This window comes from Rhincodon typus, chromosome 6, assembly GCF_021869965.1.
Source record: "Rhincodon typus isolate 14 chromosome 6, sRhiTyp1.1, whole genome shotgun sequence".
Classification (NCBI taxonomy): domain Eukaryota; kingdom Metazoa; phylum Chordata; class Chondrichthyes; order Orectolobiformes; family Rhincodontidae; genus Rhincodon; species Rhincodon typus.
The window spans coordinates 2,993,279-3,009,941 of record NC_063337.1 but is presented as its reverse complement, the minus strand read 5'-3'; the positions used below and the strand labels follow the sequence as shown (position 1 = coordinate 3,009,941).

At 43.6% G+C, this 16,663-nt stretch overlaps 1 protein-coding gene across 1 annotated transcript in view; it reads left to right on the top strand.

Annotated features, from left to right (window-relative positions):
- clpb (caseinolytic mitochondrial matrix peptidase chaperone subunit B) overlaps positions 1 to 16,663 on the top strand; it is a 95,419-nt gene that overhangs the window by 55,982 nt on the left and 22,774 nt on the right. Inside the window, exons 6-7 of the mRNA XM_048597749.1 lie at positions 1,339 to 1,436; positions 10,249 to 10,363. Of these exons, the coding sequence (XP_048453706.1) occupies positions 1,339 to 1,436; positions 10,249 to 10,363 (213 nt within the window). The remainder of the gene's footprint in view (positions 1 to 1,338; positions 1,437 to 10,248; positions 10,364 to 16,663) is intronic.

Here is a 16,663-nt window from a genome sequence, read left to right as displayed (position 1 = left end):
CATCTTTACATTGTAAGTATGCAAGGCTATGGGAATGTTGGTGTTGGAAAATGGGATTGGAATGATTAGGTTCTTGTTTATGACCGATGCAGACTCCATGGGCCCTAGGGCCCTTTTTCTGTGCAGTAGGTCTGTATGGCAACATGAGGACAGTGGAAGCAGTCAGCAATAAGGGGAATTGGTTAAATGCTTGAAAAGGGAATCACTTATGGAGCTTTGGGTCAAGGACAGTGGGAAAGAGGCTAATTGGATAGCTATTTCACATGGACAGTGGGCCAAATGACCTGCTTTTGTGTTGTATCAATCTGTGAAACCCTCAAGACAATGGATGAGAAATGAAACAGTAAGATTAGTTGAGCCCAGTTGGCATTTTCAGTGCGCAACACATTCCAATGCCCTGAACTGCCCACAAACACTGCCAGGGGCTACAATCCAGTATTTATATATATGATTTTTTAAGTACTCATAAAACTCTTGAACTGATAGCGTGCAAACAAACCTTTGCAATGCCACCCTTAGGAGTGTCTCTGTACAGTAGTGATCAATATTGCAAAGAGCAGAGAATAAATCCTTCACTGCAGCAGACATGCTTAGGGGCACGCCACACATCTCCCTGAGAACGGATATTCACCCAGGCTGTAATCTTGTAAAAAAAACTTGCTGCTTGTCAGAGATCTACATTACGTTTTATTTGTGTTTATTTTCTGATGCATCATGTATATAATTTCGCGATAGGATAATGGATAGCTTGTGAGATACTAGTAGGAACATGTGTGTGTATTTCTGATGCCTTACCTTTGTTTACGAATCCTTTCCATGACTTGTCTGCACTCTGACACTGCTCCTACTACATGCACAGATTGATGTCCACTGGCCTGTTCTAGAACAGAGCTTCTCTGCACGTCCTGCTTCTCAGCTTGTAATCGCCAGGTCTCATACTTAGGAACTCTGTCCCTGACATCTCTGCCTTGATACATCTTTGCCCCTGGCCTTCAGAAGCTATTACTTTGCCCAACTTTTCCCTACTCCTGCTCAGATTAGGCCGACAATTAATGAAGCACACGGGTGGGGGAGTAGTTTTGCTGAATTAGAACTCAGCACAAGAGAGTATGCATGACGAAGGTGGCACCTGGACATATAGAATGGTGAATTGACAATGGCACGAAACGTAGGAATGGGGGTAGGTTGAGGGTGGAATTGAGAGGTGGATCTGGAGGAGGAGTAAGGGGATGCTTGCGGGTGGGAGTGTTAATTTGTCAGAAGTTGCAGAGATGGAGTTCTCAATAGGCTTGTTAGGGAGGCCAGTCTTGTTGAACTTTCACATTGTTTCTCATTCAGGTGCTAATCCCTTGCTGCAGAATGAAATGGGACACACACCAGTGGACTATGCCAGAGAAGGACAAATTAAAACATTACTGAAGGAGGCTGAGGTGAAGGTGAGTGCAACATCCTAAGCATTTAGGAAGACAGCCTCACTGTCCTGGGGCAGAGACTGCTGTATTGTCTTGCGTTTCTCAACCTATTCAAAGTGAATGTGACCTCTTACCAAGTCAGCGGAAAATGCAATTTTTATCTGAGCCAAGCACTTCAGATGCAGCAGTGCAATACTGAGGGTGTGCCACATTGTCATAAATGCTATTTTTGAGATGAAATCTTAAATGGAGACCTACTCTGGTGAATGGAAAGTATCCACTGTGACTGATTGCCCTCCAAGACACATTTCCCAATCTCTGTAATTTGCTCTAGATCCACAAGATCTTTCAATTCAGGCTCCTTGTACATTCCTGACTTTAATCAATGTCTCTTTGGTGGCTTTGCTTTCGGTTGCCTGGATCTTAAATGCCATCTCTATCTTCTGCTTTAAGAAACTTCATAAAATCTACCTCTTTGATCCAGCTTTTGTACATTTGTCCCAATATCTCCAAGTGAATCGCAAAAATATTAAGATGCAGAAAAAGACTTTTCAACTAATCACGTCTTCAACCAGATCTCTGAGTATCGTAACTCAGTAGCATTCTACTACCTTTTTCCCATATCCCTGCACCTTGTTTCGATTTAAATAACCATAAAATGCCCCTCTAGAAAGCTTCAATTGAACCTGCCTCCACCACATGTCCAGGCAGTGCGTTCCAGGCCCTGACTACTCACTGTTTGAGAAGGGTTTTTTTCTCTCATCAAATTTGCTTCTTGGCACCGGAGTGTGGCAACACTTTGCGTTTTGCACATAAACAAACACTTTTCACAGTATTTTTATATACATTGACAATAAATCTGAATTTATACTTTTGCAAATTACCTTAAAACAGAGATAGTAGCAACTGCTGATGCTGGAGTCTGAGATAACAAGGAGTAGAGCTGGATGAACACAGCAGGCCAGGCAACATCAGAGAGCAGGAAAGCTGATGTTTCAGGTTGGGACCCTTCTTCAGAAATGGGGAAGGGGAAGGGGATTCTGAAACAAATAGAGAGAGAGGGGGAGGCAGATGGAAGGTGGATAAATCATTGCCTCCCCCTTTCTCTATTTATTTCAGAGTCCCCTTCCCCTCCCCCGTTTCTGAAGAATGGTCCAGACCCGAAACATCAGCTTTCCTGCTCCTCTGATCCTGCCTGGCATACTGTGTTCACCCAGCTCTACACCTTGTTACCTTAAATCAGTGCCTTCTCCCTCTCAATACTTTTATGAGAGGGAACAATATGTCCCTATTTAATGTGTCAAACGATGCTTGATAATCGTTCCTGTGAAGCTTTGCAATGTTTTACTACATTATAAATGCTGTGCAAAGGTGTTGTTGATTCAGAAGAACTTTGTCATGTATCTAAGCCATTCTATATCGGAGGTTGGATAGTGTTCGTGATAAAACCAAAACGATGCCTGTTAGTCTGCTACAGGGCACTCTCTCGGTCAAGGTCAGAGAGAACTCCAATATGAGCTCAGATCACTAGGCATTTTTAAAGGTGATACGTTTCTTGTTCTTTTATGGGATGTGGGCATTGCTGGCATAGCAGCATTTATTGCCCATCCCCATAGCGGGGTGGTGAGCTGCATTCTTCAGCTGCTGCAAATCATTTGGTGTAGGTAGACCATAATGCCATTCAGGAGGAGCGCCAGGATTTTGACCTAGCAACAGTGAAGGCTCAGCAATATAGTTCAAAGTCAGGATAACAAGTAATTTGGGGGGTGGTGAGGGGTGGTGTCCCTGTGTATCTGCTGTCCTGTCCTTCTAAATGGAAGTGGTTGTGAACTTGGAAGGTGCTGTTGAGAGAGCCTTGGTGAATTTCTGCAGTGCACCTTGTAGATAGTACACACTGCTGCCACCGAACATCAGTGATGGAGTGGTTGTGGTACCTGTCAAACAGGTTGCTTTGCCCTGGATGGTGTTAAAGTTCTTGTGTGTTGTTGAAGCTGCACTCATCCAGGCAAGTGGGAAGTATTCCACCACACTGCTGACTTGTGCCTTGTGGACAGGCTTTGGGGAGTTAGGAGCTGAGTTCCTTGGTGCTAATTATGCTATTGAATATCAATGGGAGATGGTTAGATTCTCTTTAGTTAGAGATGCTCGTTGCTTGGCACCTACGTGATGTAAATGTCCTTTGCAACTTATTAGTACAAACCTGGATATTGCCCAGTTCTAATTGCATATGGACACAGGCTGCTTCAGTGTCTGAGGAGTCACAAATGGTGCTGAACATTGTGTGCAATCAGCAGTGAACATCCCCATTTCTGACCTAATAATGAGGAAGGGGCATTGATAAAACAGCAGAAGATGGTTGAGTCTAGGGCACTACCCTGAGATACTCCTGAAGAGATGTTTTGGAACTGAGATGACTGACCTTCGATTACCACAACCATCTTCCTCTATGCTAGCTGGGTCTCCAACAAGAGGAGAACTTTCCCCTTCTTCTTGTTGCCATCAGTTTGCTAGGGTTCCTAGTTCAAATACTATGTTTAAATTCTGCCTTGATGTCAAGGGCAGTCACTCCGTCCCCTCCGGAGTTCACCCCTTTTGTCCATGTTTTAACAAAAGCTGCAAAGAGACCAGGAGCTCAGTGGCTCCGGCAGAACCCAAATTGAGCATCAGTGAGTAGGTTATTCCTTTGCAAATACCACTGGAGAATACTGTCTTCCATCATCTTCCTGATGATGGAGAGTAGACCAAGAGGGCACTAATGGGCCACATTGAATTTGGCCTGCTTTTTGTGAACAGGACATCCCTGGGCAATTTCCTACATTGTTGGGTACATGTCAGTGTTGTAGATGCACTGAAGCAGCTTGGCTTAGGGGTTTAGATAGTTCTGGAGCACAGTCTTCAGTACTATTACTGGAATGTTGTCAGGGCAATTTTTTTGACTGGCACAGACTTGATGGGCAGAAGGGCCTTTTTCTGTGCTGAAGCCTCTATGATTCTATGTCCTTCGCAATACTTAGTGCTTTGAGCCATTTCTTTCTGTCATGTGCAATATCCACATTGGCTGAAGAGTAGCTTCTGTGATGCTAGATGTCAGGAGAAAGCTGAAATGGATTGTTCACTTGGCAGTATTGGCTGAAGATTGTTGTAAGTGCTGTAGCCTTGACTTTTGCTGAAAGTACTGGGTCCTCCATCATTGACGATGGGGTTATTTGTGGAGCTTCCTCCTCCTGATTGGTTGGCTGAAATTTGTTAGCTTAAATTTGTTAGAAATTTCAAATCTCTTCGAAATTGGAATCTCTTTGAAATTTATCCTATTTAACACCGTAGTAGTGCAGGCCAACACAATCGAGTGTATCCTGAACATGAAGAAGGCACTTTGTGTTCAGAAGGACTATGCAGTGGTCATGAGGCTGTGCAGGTCTGATACTGTCATGGGCAGATACATTTGTGGCTGGCAGATTGGTGAGGATGAGATAAACGTGTTTTTTCCCTCTTGTTAGTTCCCTCACCTCCTGCCTCAGACCCAGTCTAGCAGCTATATACTTCAAGACCCAACCAGCTCGATCAGTAGTACTGCTGCCAAGCCACTCTTGGGCCATTGAAGTCTCCCACCCAGTGTACGTTTTGTGCCCTTGCCATCCTCAGTTCTTCCCCGCCAAAGTGGCATTCAACATGGCGGAGTACTGATTCATCAGCCGAGGGAGGACAGTACTTGATAATCAGCAGGTTTCCTTGCACATGTTTGACCAGAATCTATGAGGTTTCATGGGTTCAGCGTCAATGTTGAGGACACCCGGGGGAAACCCTTCCTGACTGTATACTGCTGTGCCAGCACTTCTGCTGGGTCTTTGGTAATGGCACCAGTTGGTGTGTGCACCAAATCTCAGGCTTTTATTTGCTGGCTGCAAATTCACCCTTTTGGTGCCTCTGAGCATCATTTTCCTGATTTTCCTTTTAACAAGAGAATTTACAGAAAGAGCACCTTACAAAGACATGAGTGAGTATAGCTACCAGGTGATTTTGTGTTATTTCTCCACACGGAAGAGAGAGAGAGTGATTTAGTTGCTTTCCTTTGTAGGCTGGAAGATTTTATTCATTGACTAGACGCACAGGCTGTGGCTGTCACCCTAGAACCAATCAAGTTGTTGTTACTATGTTGTGCCTTTCTGAGCCCTCAACAACCAGTACTGAGAGAAAACCCAAGCATAAAACTGTCTTTGCTCTCTGTGGTGTTCTGGCCAATATTTATCCCTCAAACAACATCAAAAAAAAATTCAAAACATTAACTCTGCTTTCTTCCCAAAAATGCTGCCAGATCTCCTGAGTTTCTCTAGCAATTTCTGTTTTTGTTTCAGATCTTCATCCTCAGTTCTTTGTTTTATCAAAATCAGATAGTTTGGTCACTGTCTAAACAGACACGGGTAATGCCATTCCATTTGAAATTGTCCCTCACGGCTTGAGTAAGGCAGCATTGTATTTACAACTCACAATGTATTCCAGTAGCTCATTTTTTTTAAGAGTTGTAACCATCATCTTCCACAGTTTCCTTAAAGTGGTATCTTTTCCCATTTTTTAGTCCATAGTCCAAAAAACAAAAAGCAATGCTTACAGTCCTGGGGCCAAGACAGCCATAGAGTCATACAGCACCGAAACAGACCCTTCAGTCCAGCCAGTCAATGCCGAACATGATCCCGAACTAAACTATTCTTACCTGCCTGCTCCAAACAACATCCCTGCATGTAGGCTGTCCAGCTTTGTCAGAATGTTGTACATTCCAATGAGATCCTCTCTCATTCTTCTCAACTCCAGTAAATACAGGCCTTATCAACCCAATCTCTCCTCATATGACAAACCTACCACCCCATGAATCAGTCTGATGAGCCATTGCTGCATTTGAACCTTTGACAAGTACATTTTTTTTAGGCATAGAGACTAAAATCACACCACAGTACCTCAGCTGTGGTCACTTCAAGACATTGTACAGCTGCAGTAAGACTTCTTTCTCCTGTATTCAAACTCTCTTGCGATGACAACCATCATGCTGTGTGACTTCCCAATAGCTTGTTGCACCCTACATGGTTGCTTTCAGTAACTGATGTACAAGGGCAGCAGGGTCTCTATGGACGTGAACATTTCCCAATCTATCATTATTTACATTATAATCCGCCATTCTATTCACGCGGCCAAATAGATAGCTCCACACTTATCCATGTTATACTACATCGGTCATGCATTTGTCCACTTACTCAACTTGTCTAAATCACCTGAAGGCTTTTTGCATCTTCCAAATGACCCTTCATATATGTATTTATTTGCAAATGTGTTTTTGTATTCATGTTTTTTTTTGTTTATTCCTTTTTGAGATTTGGGTGTAACTGGTAAATCCAGCATTTGTTGCCCATCGCTAATTGCCCTTGAAGTAAGTGGCTTGCTCAGCCATTATAGAGGGCAGTTAATAATGAGTCTCATTCCTGTGGGTCTGAAGTCACGTGTAAACTGAACTGTGTAAGAATGACAGATTTCCTTCCCCAAGGGGCATTAATAAAGCAGATGGATGTGTACAAAATCGATGATAGTTTCATGGTCACCATCTCTGAGAATAACTTTCACTTCTAGATTTATTAATTAAATTTGACCAGCTACTTTGCTGGGATTTGAACCCATGTACCCAGAGTCAGTACGTGCGGATTACTGAACCAGTAACATTACCATTTCACCACATCTAAAATCCAATCAGTGTAGGCTTGCCAGTCAAAGCACTGAAATTCAACAGCTTGCAATCTGAAGACACAAGGAGCGAGGAAAAGTTTTATAGAATACACATACATTCACACACACACACATGCCGCGCAACAGCCTCGTCTCTCTATAACAGTTTTCTCATTATGTTTTAGAAAGTGACTGATGATAAATTGCTCAAAATGAAATTTCTTATATAAAAGAAAATGGATGCAGTCGCAAAACAAACACTCGATAAACTGATGGAATCCATCATTCGCAGGGTTTCAGATGGGGCAATAACTGTGTGACAGCTCCCATGTGAAAGCAACACTCACAAAAGAGCTTACGCTGAACCTGAGCCAGGCTAAAGATACAGGTCCTTCTGGCGGAAGATGCATCATCCAAACATCTCTCTGACACCCAGATATCTCGGCGTACATAAAATTACAGATCGGAGTGCAGGGTTTTAATTTGCCTGATGTTTTGGCATTCACATATTTGCATTTGACCTCCATAGTGCACACAGACACAAACTCTTATCCCTTAACATGCAACATTAAATAACAAATAGATTAAATGTTCAAATATTAAACAGACAGCTTTGCTGCTTTTAATACATATTCAGAAACTTTCAAAAAAATGAAGTTGTAAAGCTGGAGGTATTTTGAATAATTTAATCAGAGAATATGAAATAAATAAGGCAGTTTTATTCTTCCCTTAATCCATAAAAATCAGAGTTATTATTTTCTTCACCGTTCTTGCTATGCCATTCTCCGTGTGTCCTTTAGAAAGTGCCACACTCTGATGAGAGATCCGACTCTGAGAGACTGACCACCAACTGGTATCTTGCCCAAGTGCCTATTCATCACAGAGAGATCAACAGATTATTCCACTTTGTGATATATTACAGCCATTCCAAACACTTCACACAACCACTTACTCATTCACTCTCACTCTGTCACATTCCCACGCTCTCTGCCCTACTGTCTCGCTCATTCTTTCTCACCCATCACTCTCACTGTTTCTCTTGTTCACTGTCTCTCACACTCTGTCATTCTCTCTCTTGCTAAATATCTTAGTGTGTAATATAGTGTCTAACTCTCCATTGCACTCTGACGCTCACTCATATTGTGGGATTGGGCTACAACATGGGGTGAAATGTATGGAATTACATTGATTAAGTTCAGGAAGTGATTTCAGGGACTTTGCTCAGTTTTGGGGATCTGGTCCCCAGTGAGCAGCTTTCATCAGCAAAGTGGTAGAAGATGTCCTCAATATTGCTATCAAACAGCATTTACTTTGAAATGACCTACTCACTGATGCTAAATTTGTGTTGTATCGGGTGACTCACCGTTGAACCAAAATATATACAAAAAGAGCTGAACTCCACAGGTGAGGTGAGAGTGACTTATAATGACACCCAAAAGCATTTGACCGAGTGTGGCATCAAGGAACCTGAGCAAACTGAATCAGAGAAAACTAGGGTAGTATCCAAGGCCCAACCATCATCAGTTGTTTCATCAATGTCCTTCCCTCAGAAATGGGGATGTTCGCTGATGGTTGCACAATGTTCAGCACCAGTTGCGACTCTTCAGAGACTGAAGCAATATATGTTCAAATGCAGCAACACCTGGACAATATCCAGACTTGGACTGAAAGGTGGTAAGCAACTTTCAGCCGCACAAGTGCCATGCAAGGATCAATTCCAACAAGATAGAATCTAACCATTCTCCCTTGCCATCTAATAGCATCACTGTCACTGAATCCCCCACTGCTAACACCCTGGGACTTACCATAACCAGAAACTGAACTGGACTTGCCTCATAAATAGAACAGTGGCTACAAAAGTAGGTTAGAGACGAGGAATCCTCAAGTAAGTAATTCACCTCTTCTCCCCAAAGCCTGTACACCGTCTAAAAGGCACAAGTCAGGAATGTGATGGAACACTCCCCACTTGTCTGCATAAGTGCAGCTCCAACAACACTCAAGAAGCTCGGCCATATCCAGGACACAACAACCCACTTGAGAGGCATTAGATCCACAAACATCCACTACTGACTTGTAGCAGCGCTGTGTGTCACCTGCAGAAATTAGTCAAGGCTCCTCAGACAACACCTTCCAAATCCACTACCAAAAAGGACAAGGGCAGTAGATACATGGGAACACCACCCCTTGCAAGTTCTTTTCCAAACCATTCACCTTCCTGACCACCCCCCCCAACCCATGGCATTGTAGTTCTACTTGCAGCAGTTCAAGATGGTGGTGAGCCATGATGGAGGGCCACTAGGGACAGGCAATAAGTGCTGGCCCAACGAGTGACCCCCACATTCCATGAATGAATGAGAAATAATGGCCATCTATTTTTCATCTCCCTTACAAGTGGAAGTATCTTCTCTACGTTTACTGATCGAGCCCTTTCTTGACTTTGGAGCCTTCAGCAGTGATTTAGTAAAATTTCTCAACTGCGCCAAAAGCCAAGGAGATGAGGAATAGTGAATAAACATCAGTCCTGCAGCGATGCCACAAATGTGTTAAGTAGCAGCTTTATAAGACTTTGGTTAGGCCACATTTAGAGTTTTGTGTTCAATGTGGAGGCTTTCATGAGGGTGCAGAAGAGGTTTACCAGGATGCTGCCTGGATTAGAGGGTATGAGCGATAAGGAGAGGCTAGAACAGTTCAGGTGGTTTTCTCTGGAGCAATGGAGGCTGAGGGGAGACTTGATAGAAGTCTATAAAATTACGAGATGCATAGACAGGGTTGACAGTCAGAATCTTTATCCCAGAGTTGAAATGTCTATACTAGGGAACATGCATTTAAGGTGAGAGGGGAAAAAGTTCAAAGGAGACATGAGAGACAAGTTTTTTACGCAGAGAGTGGTAGGAGTGTGGAACGGTGGTGGTGCAGGCAGATGCAATAGGGACGCTTAAGGGACTTTTAGATAACCACATGCAAGGAGTGGAGGGATATGGACCAAGGGCAGGCAGAAGGGATTCATTTAATTTGGCGTCATGTTCGGCACAACATCGTGGGCTGAAGGGCCCATTCTTGTGCTGTACAGCTCTATGTTCTGTGTTCTAACACAGACATGCTATTTGACTAACCAGTCCCTTGCTTACAGTACCAGGAACGGCAGAGGAAGCGAGAGGCTGAGGAACGTAGACGTTTTCCTTTGGAACAGAGACTGAAGGAACATATCATTGGCCAGGAGACTGCCATCGCAACTGTTGCAGCAGGTATGTACAAAACGATCAGTGTCGGGGGGGGGATCTTTTATTGTCGAAGGGTGGGGGCAGTGTATTGCGAGGTGTGGGATTCCTAATTTGTACAGCCATCATTTACAAGTTATTTGTTATATAAAGCCCTACTGTGATTTTATAGAGTGAGTTTCTACTTCCTGCTTCTGAAACCCACACTAAATGAAAAATCAAGAAATTGTGCAATGGTAGAATCTTGGTGCACCAAGAAAGGTCATTCAGGCCTTTTTGAGAGAGCTATATCCAAACCAACACAATCTCCCATTGTTCTTTTCTCACAGTCCTGCATCCCTACATGTCCTTCTCCTTTAATACTTAACTAATTTCCTTTTGAAAATAATGAAACTCCCTCCTAAATCTATTCTGTCTTTAATCATTCGCTATGTGGATGTCATGAGCTGTTGTCACTTCTGGCAGACTGGTTTCCAGGTAATGGATGAAGTTTGTGGCTAGAACTTGCTTAGTGTCTTACGCCATGGGTTACAGTGATGTGACAGTGCTCATCATCATCCTCTGCTGCTTCTGTGGTGGGCAATGTGTCCTGATCCTGAATGAATGGAGTTGTTGTTAAAACACTATCCTGGTGACAGGTGCTGTTTGCTGCTACATCTCCAGCTGGTTGTAATCCTGCCCCAAATAAACCCCTACTTTCATCTACAGTTTAAAAATGAGAGAGTGTCATACATGTGCATCCAGTAGCCCTGAATTCATCAGCAAATATCTTTCTATGCTGTTCAGAGAAAGATGTTATTATTACGAGTATTATTTAAATGTAGAAAAACTGCAGAAAGCTGCAACGCAAAGGGACTTGTACATGAAACACAGAAAGCTAGCACACAGGGCCAGCAGGTAATCAGGAAGGACGAATGGAATGTTGGCCCTTATTTCATGTGGTTTGGAGTGTGAGAGAAGTCTCACTGCAACTGTACAAGATGCTGGGGAGACCACATCTGGAGCACTGTGAGCAGTTTTGGTTCCCCTTGTTTAAGGAATGATATCATTTCATTGGAGGCAGTTCAGAGAATGTTCACTGGGATGATCCCTGGTAGAGAGGGATTGTCTCACGAGCAAAGGTTAAACAGGTTGGGACTCTACTCACTGGAGTTTAGAAGAATGAGAGGCGATCTCATTGAAACACCTAGGATTTTTAAGGGGCCTGACAGGGTAAATGCTGAGAGACTGTTTCCCCTCATGGCAGAGTCTAGGATCAGGGGCATAGTCTCTGAATTAAGGGGCACCAATTTAAGACTGAGAGGAGGAGGGATTTCTTCTCTGAGTGTTGTGAATCCTTGGAACTCCTTGCCACAGAGAGCTGTGGGGGCAGAGTCCTTGTGTATATTTAAGGCTGAGATAGATTTTTGATCAGTCGGGAATCAAGGCCAACGGGGAAAGGGGCAGGAAAGTGGACGTGAGAGATGTTGGGATCAGCCATGATCCTCCTGAATGGTGGAGCAAGCTTGAGGGGCTGAATGGCCTACTCCTGTTCCTATTTCTTACGGTTAAAACCATGGTAAATCATTCATTTCTTTTGCGTCTGAGTAGATTTCTTAAATTGAATTTTTTTTTCCAAACAGCGTTCAACAATGTTAGATATTTGTGAATTTTGTATTCTGATTTATAATGTGTGAATTGGAATTTGAAGTTATAAGACTAATAAGTGTGAATATTTAGCAGTACTATGTTGGAAGTCTGAATCTGGCCTAAAAGCTGCACAGTTGAATAGTGTTGAGCTGTTAGTGTGGGGTCTGTGTTGTGGAGGCGCCACATTGCTGAATATTCAATGTGCCTCAGATTGTAAGGAATAGCTGGGTCAGATTTAACCTGGGCAGAAGGTTTGATGCCTTTCTCTTTGGCTGTAGAGTTTATGTTGTGCATTTGGCTCATCGCCGCACAGATGTCAGGAGGCATCAACCTGATAGATTCTTGAATCTTGTTTGACAACCTGGAACTCCGAGATCCACGCCAGCTGCTTTGAAGAAATACTATACTCCTTTTCCAATCTTATGGCAGCAATAGAGTGTGATGTGGTTGAAAATGGCAGCTTTACTCTGTATCTAACCTTGTCCTGTGCTTGCCCTTGGTTTGTTTCTTGGGGGTAGAGCAAAGCTCCCTTCACACTATCTAATCCCATGCTGTTCCTGTCCTCGGTGTGTTTGGTGGGAACAGTGTGGAGAAAGCTTTATTCTCTATGTAGCCCCATGCTATCACTGTCCTGGGAGATGTTAACGCTTATACTCACTGACACCACATGAATACAGTGGCATCTGTTGTAGAATTGAGCCACTTAGTGATGGGCAGTGGGGATTGCACTGAAAGGAGCTTACCCAACAATTCTATGTATAAGCAGGTGGTGGGTGTGGTTTGGCCTGGGCACCAGGATCGATAGAAAGAACGGCCAAACAGCCATCTCCTAATCTGACCCTTCATCTCCTTTCTGATGAAAATAGAACAAGCTATTTCAGACTAATTCAATCAGATATCAAATCAATTTAAAGAGGAAAGAAAGGTATTTTCCTATTTTGAAAAAAAAATCCTTCAGGCAGACATGGCTAGAATAATGATTAAATAATAAGACGTGCTGTTCTGTTGAAGACTGTGCTTTCAGGTTTGAGGTTGAATACAGGACTAACCAAGTCTTGTAGCAAAATATTTTTGGTGACACCACACCTGGAATATTGTGTTCAGTTTTGGTTTCCTCATCTCAGAAAGGATTTACTTGCCATAGACATGCAACAAGTGTTATAGGTTTGAGACTGGACTTTGTGGGAGGGCTGTGTGAGGAGGGATTGAGGAGATTGGACCAGGATTCTCTTGGGTGAAGGACAATGACAGGCGATCTTGTGGAAACTTTCTAAAAAAAGCTGGTGGTTTTTATTCAATCGTGGGCTCTGTGTTGCTGTCAGATGCCCATGCTGAGTTGCCTTTGAGAAGTTGATGGTGAGCTGGTTGAACTGTTGCAGTCCTTGGGATGTAGGGAATTCCATAGAGATATCAGGCAGGGAGTTGCAGGATTTTGAACCAGTGACAATGAAGGAACGGCAGTATGTTTCCAAGTGAGTGGCTTGTAGAGGTGGTGGTGTTCCCGCGTATCTGCTGCTGCAGTCCTGTCAGATGGTTTGAAATTTTGAATGTTGTGTGGGGAAAGCTTCGATGAGTTGTTCTAGTGTGTCTTGTAGAAGGCAGTTCATGTTGAAGCCGGTAGATGGTGTGCCATCCAAGCAGCTGTTTTGTCCCAAGTGGCAGTGAACTTGTTGTTGGAGCTGCACTCATCCAGGCAAACAAAGAATACTCCATAACAGTCCTGAATTGTGCCTTTTAAATGGTGAATAGAAATTGGGAGACTGGAGATGAGAAGCCGAACTCCTAGCTTCTAACCTGTTCTTACAGCTACTGTATTTATATGACTAATCCAATTCAGCTTTTGGCAATGGTAACCTCTAGGAAGTTGATAGTGGGGCCTTGGCAGTGGTGGACTCGGCGATAGTAATCTCATTGAATGCCAAGGTGCGATGTTTAGGTTCTCTCTTATTGGAGATGGTCATTGCCTGGCACTTGTGGCGATGTTAATTGCCACTTATCAGCCCAAGACTGGATGTTGTGCAGTCTTCATGCATTCGACACAAACAGTTTCAGTACCTGAGGATTTATGAATGATGTGTAATCATCCGCAAACATCCAACCTATGATTGACGTTGCCTCTAATTTCTGCAGCTGCAGCATGAATTTCTGAGGTCTGTACACCAGACATGAATGTGTGGCCACACTAACCTGCATGCACAGACCCACGGAGTGTACAGCTTAGAGGCAGCATTGCTTGTGACCTCATGATGGAGGGAAGGCATTGATAAAGCAGCTGAAGATGGTTGAGCCTAGGACACTACCCTGCAGAGATGTCCTGCAGCTGAGATAATTGACCTCCAACAACCACAATCATCATCCTATGTGCTGAGTGTGACTCCAACCAGCAGAGATCTTCACTCCTAATTTTCATTAACTCTGACTGTAGCATCAAGAAGCCCAAGCAAGACTAATGAAATGCAGCCTATATGTCAAGGGCAGTCACTCTCAACTCAGCTGATTTGCCCAAGTTTGGACCAATGTTTTAATGGGGTCGGGCAGACTGGCCCTTGCGGAACATAGACTAAATCTCACTGAATTGTCGAGTCATTTGCAAGTGCTGTTTGAAAGCACTGTTGACATTCCCTTCTGTCACTTTATTGATAATTGATAGCAGACTGAAGGGGCAGTAATTGGCTGGGTGGTGTGCATAGGACATATTTGGGCAATCTTCCATATTGTCAGGTGGATGCCAATGTTGTAGCTGCACTGGAACAGCTTGGTTAAGGACTTGGCTAATTCTGGAACTTCTCATCTAATTCTGGAGTCTTCAGTATTATTACAAAATTAGGGGTCACCTTTTGAAGACAGAGGAGAAGAAATGTTTTTTCCCTAAAGGATGCTTAGTCTGGAATTCTGATCCCCAGCGAACAGAGCAGGCTGGGTTAATGAATGTATGCAAGGCTGAATTAGATTTTTGATTGACAAGTGACTCAATCAAGGCAGTAAAGTAGACACAAGTAGGAGAGCGAGGGAACAGAGGTGATCTTGGGACAGTGCAGACGAGTAGGGCAGGGTATGAGCAAAATAATCAAACAGTTCCTAGATGTAACAAACGCTAGATAGGCTGGGACATTTTTCAATGGAGTGTAGGAGGTTCAGAGGTGACCTTTTAGAGGTTTATAAAATCATGAGGGATATAGATGGAGTTAATGGTAGTTGTCTTTTCCCTAGTATGGTGGATTCCAAGACTAGGGTGCATATTTTTAAGGTGAGAGGAAAGAAATTTAATAAAAAATGAGGAGCAATTTTTTTACACAGTGATGCGCATGTGGAATGAACTTTCTGAGGAAGTGGTGGATGTGGGTACAATTACAATGTTTAAAAGACACTTGGATAAGTACATGAATAGGAAAGATTTGGAGGGATATGGACCATGAGCAGGCAGGTGGGACTAGATAAGTTTGGGATTATGTTTGGCATGGGCTGGTTTGACTGAAGGGTCTGTTTCTGTGCTGTATGACTCTATGTAAATGCACACCTTGTAAAGGAAGGGGCTTGTTAAGTGAATCCTGTTTGGAAAAAGTGATAAAGGAAAACAGTTTGAGTCAGTGAGTAATCTGCAGCCGTTCCTTCAGCCCTACACTCTGGAAACTGTCAGGTAAACTGTCTCCAAAACGTTGTGGAGAACAGAGGTTGGGCTGGGAGGTGATAGAGAGAGGAGAAAGAGGGCCTGGATGACAGCTATATTAGAAATAACAGCCAAGCAATCCGTCAGTGGATGCTGCTGTGCAGCTCTCCCGTGGCACCCATTAGGCCAGACAATGATGGAATTGTATTCCCTGCAGCTTAACTGAGGGCCATCGGCAACTGGAGTTACAGGGCAGTGTGAGTAAGGACCCTGACAGCTCCTGCTGCTGGAGCTGTGAACTGCATGGAGGCTGCAGTTTTCCCTCAGCACCCTTCATCATCAATACTGCAGTCCCCACACCATGTCAACTGAATGAGTGTAAATCACGTCAAACCAGAGCCTATGTCCCAGCAATTTTAACATTCTCAAATCGCCCTGAAGCATGTTTTTTTTTGGGAAAATAAAGACAAGTGTTCTGTTGCGTTTCAGTCACTTCTTCATTCTGGGTTTTGCCAGGAAGTTTCAACTGCTCCCCCCCACCCCCCAGCCACTACCACCACTCACTACCTTTTCTTTCCTGCTTTGCTGGCTTATTGAGATTTATAGTTACCAGGCCTTCTCCCTCAGTCTATCTCTCTATCCTCTTTCTCACTCATTCTGGCACCTTGTTAACACTTGGGAAGCTATGAATCTAATTCAGTAACAAATCATTGCTTCCCAGTGCCTTACCACAATTCTTCTTATCAACAGGAATTGAACCTCAGAATCCCAGGCTGACATTTCCCTGTACCAAAGTTGTGGAAATGCTGCAGTGTTGGAGGATCTGTACATCAGAACTTAAGTTCTGATTCTCACACAGACTAAGTGAGGTTACATGGGAGAGTGAGTCAAACTTATTACTTCACATTGTGAAATATCATTCAATACTGGAATCCATTATATTCACTTGAGAGACATTCAGAAGATTACACTTTTCTTGGTGCAATGCCTCCTCACTACTGACCCTCCGACAGTGCAGCGCTGCCTCGGCACTGACCCTCCGACAGTGCGGCGCTCCCGCAGCGCTGACCCTCCGACAGTGCGGCGCTCCC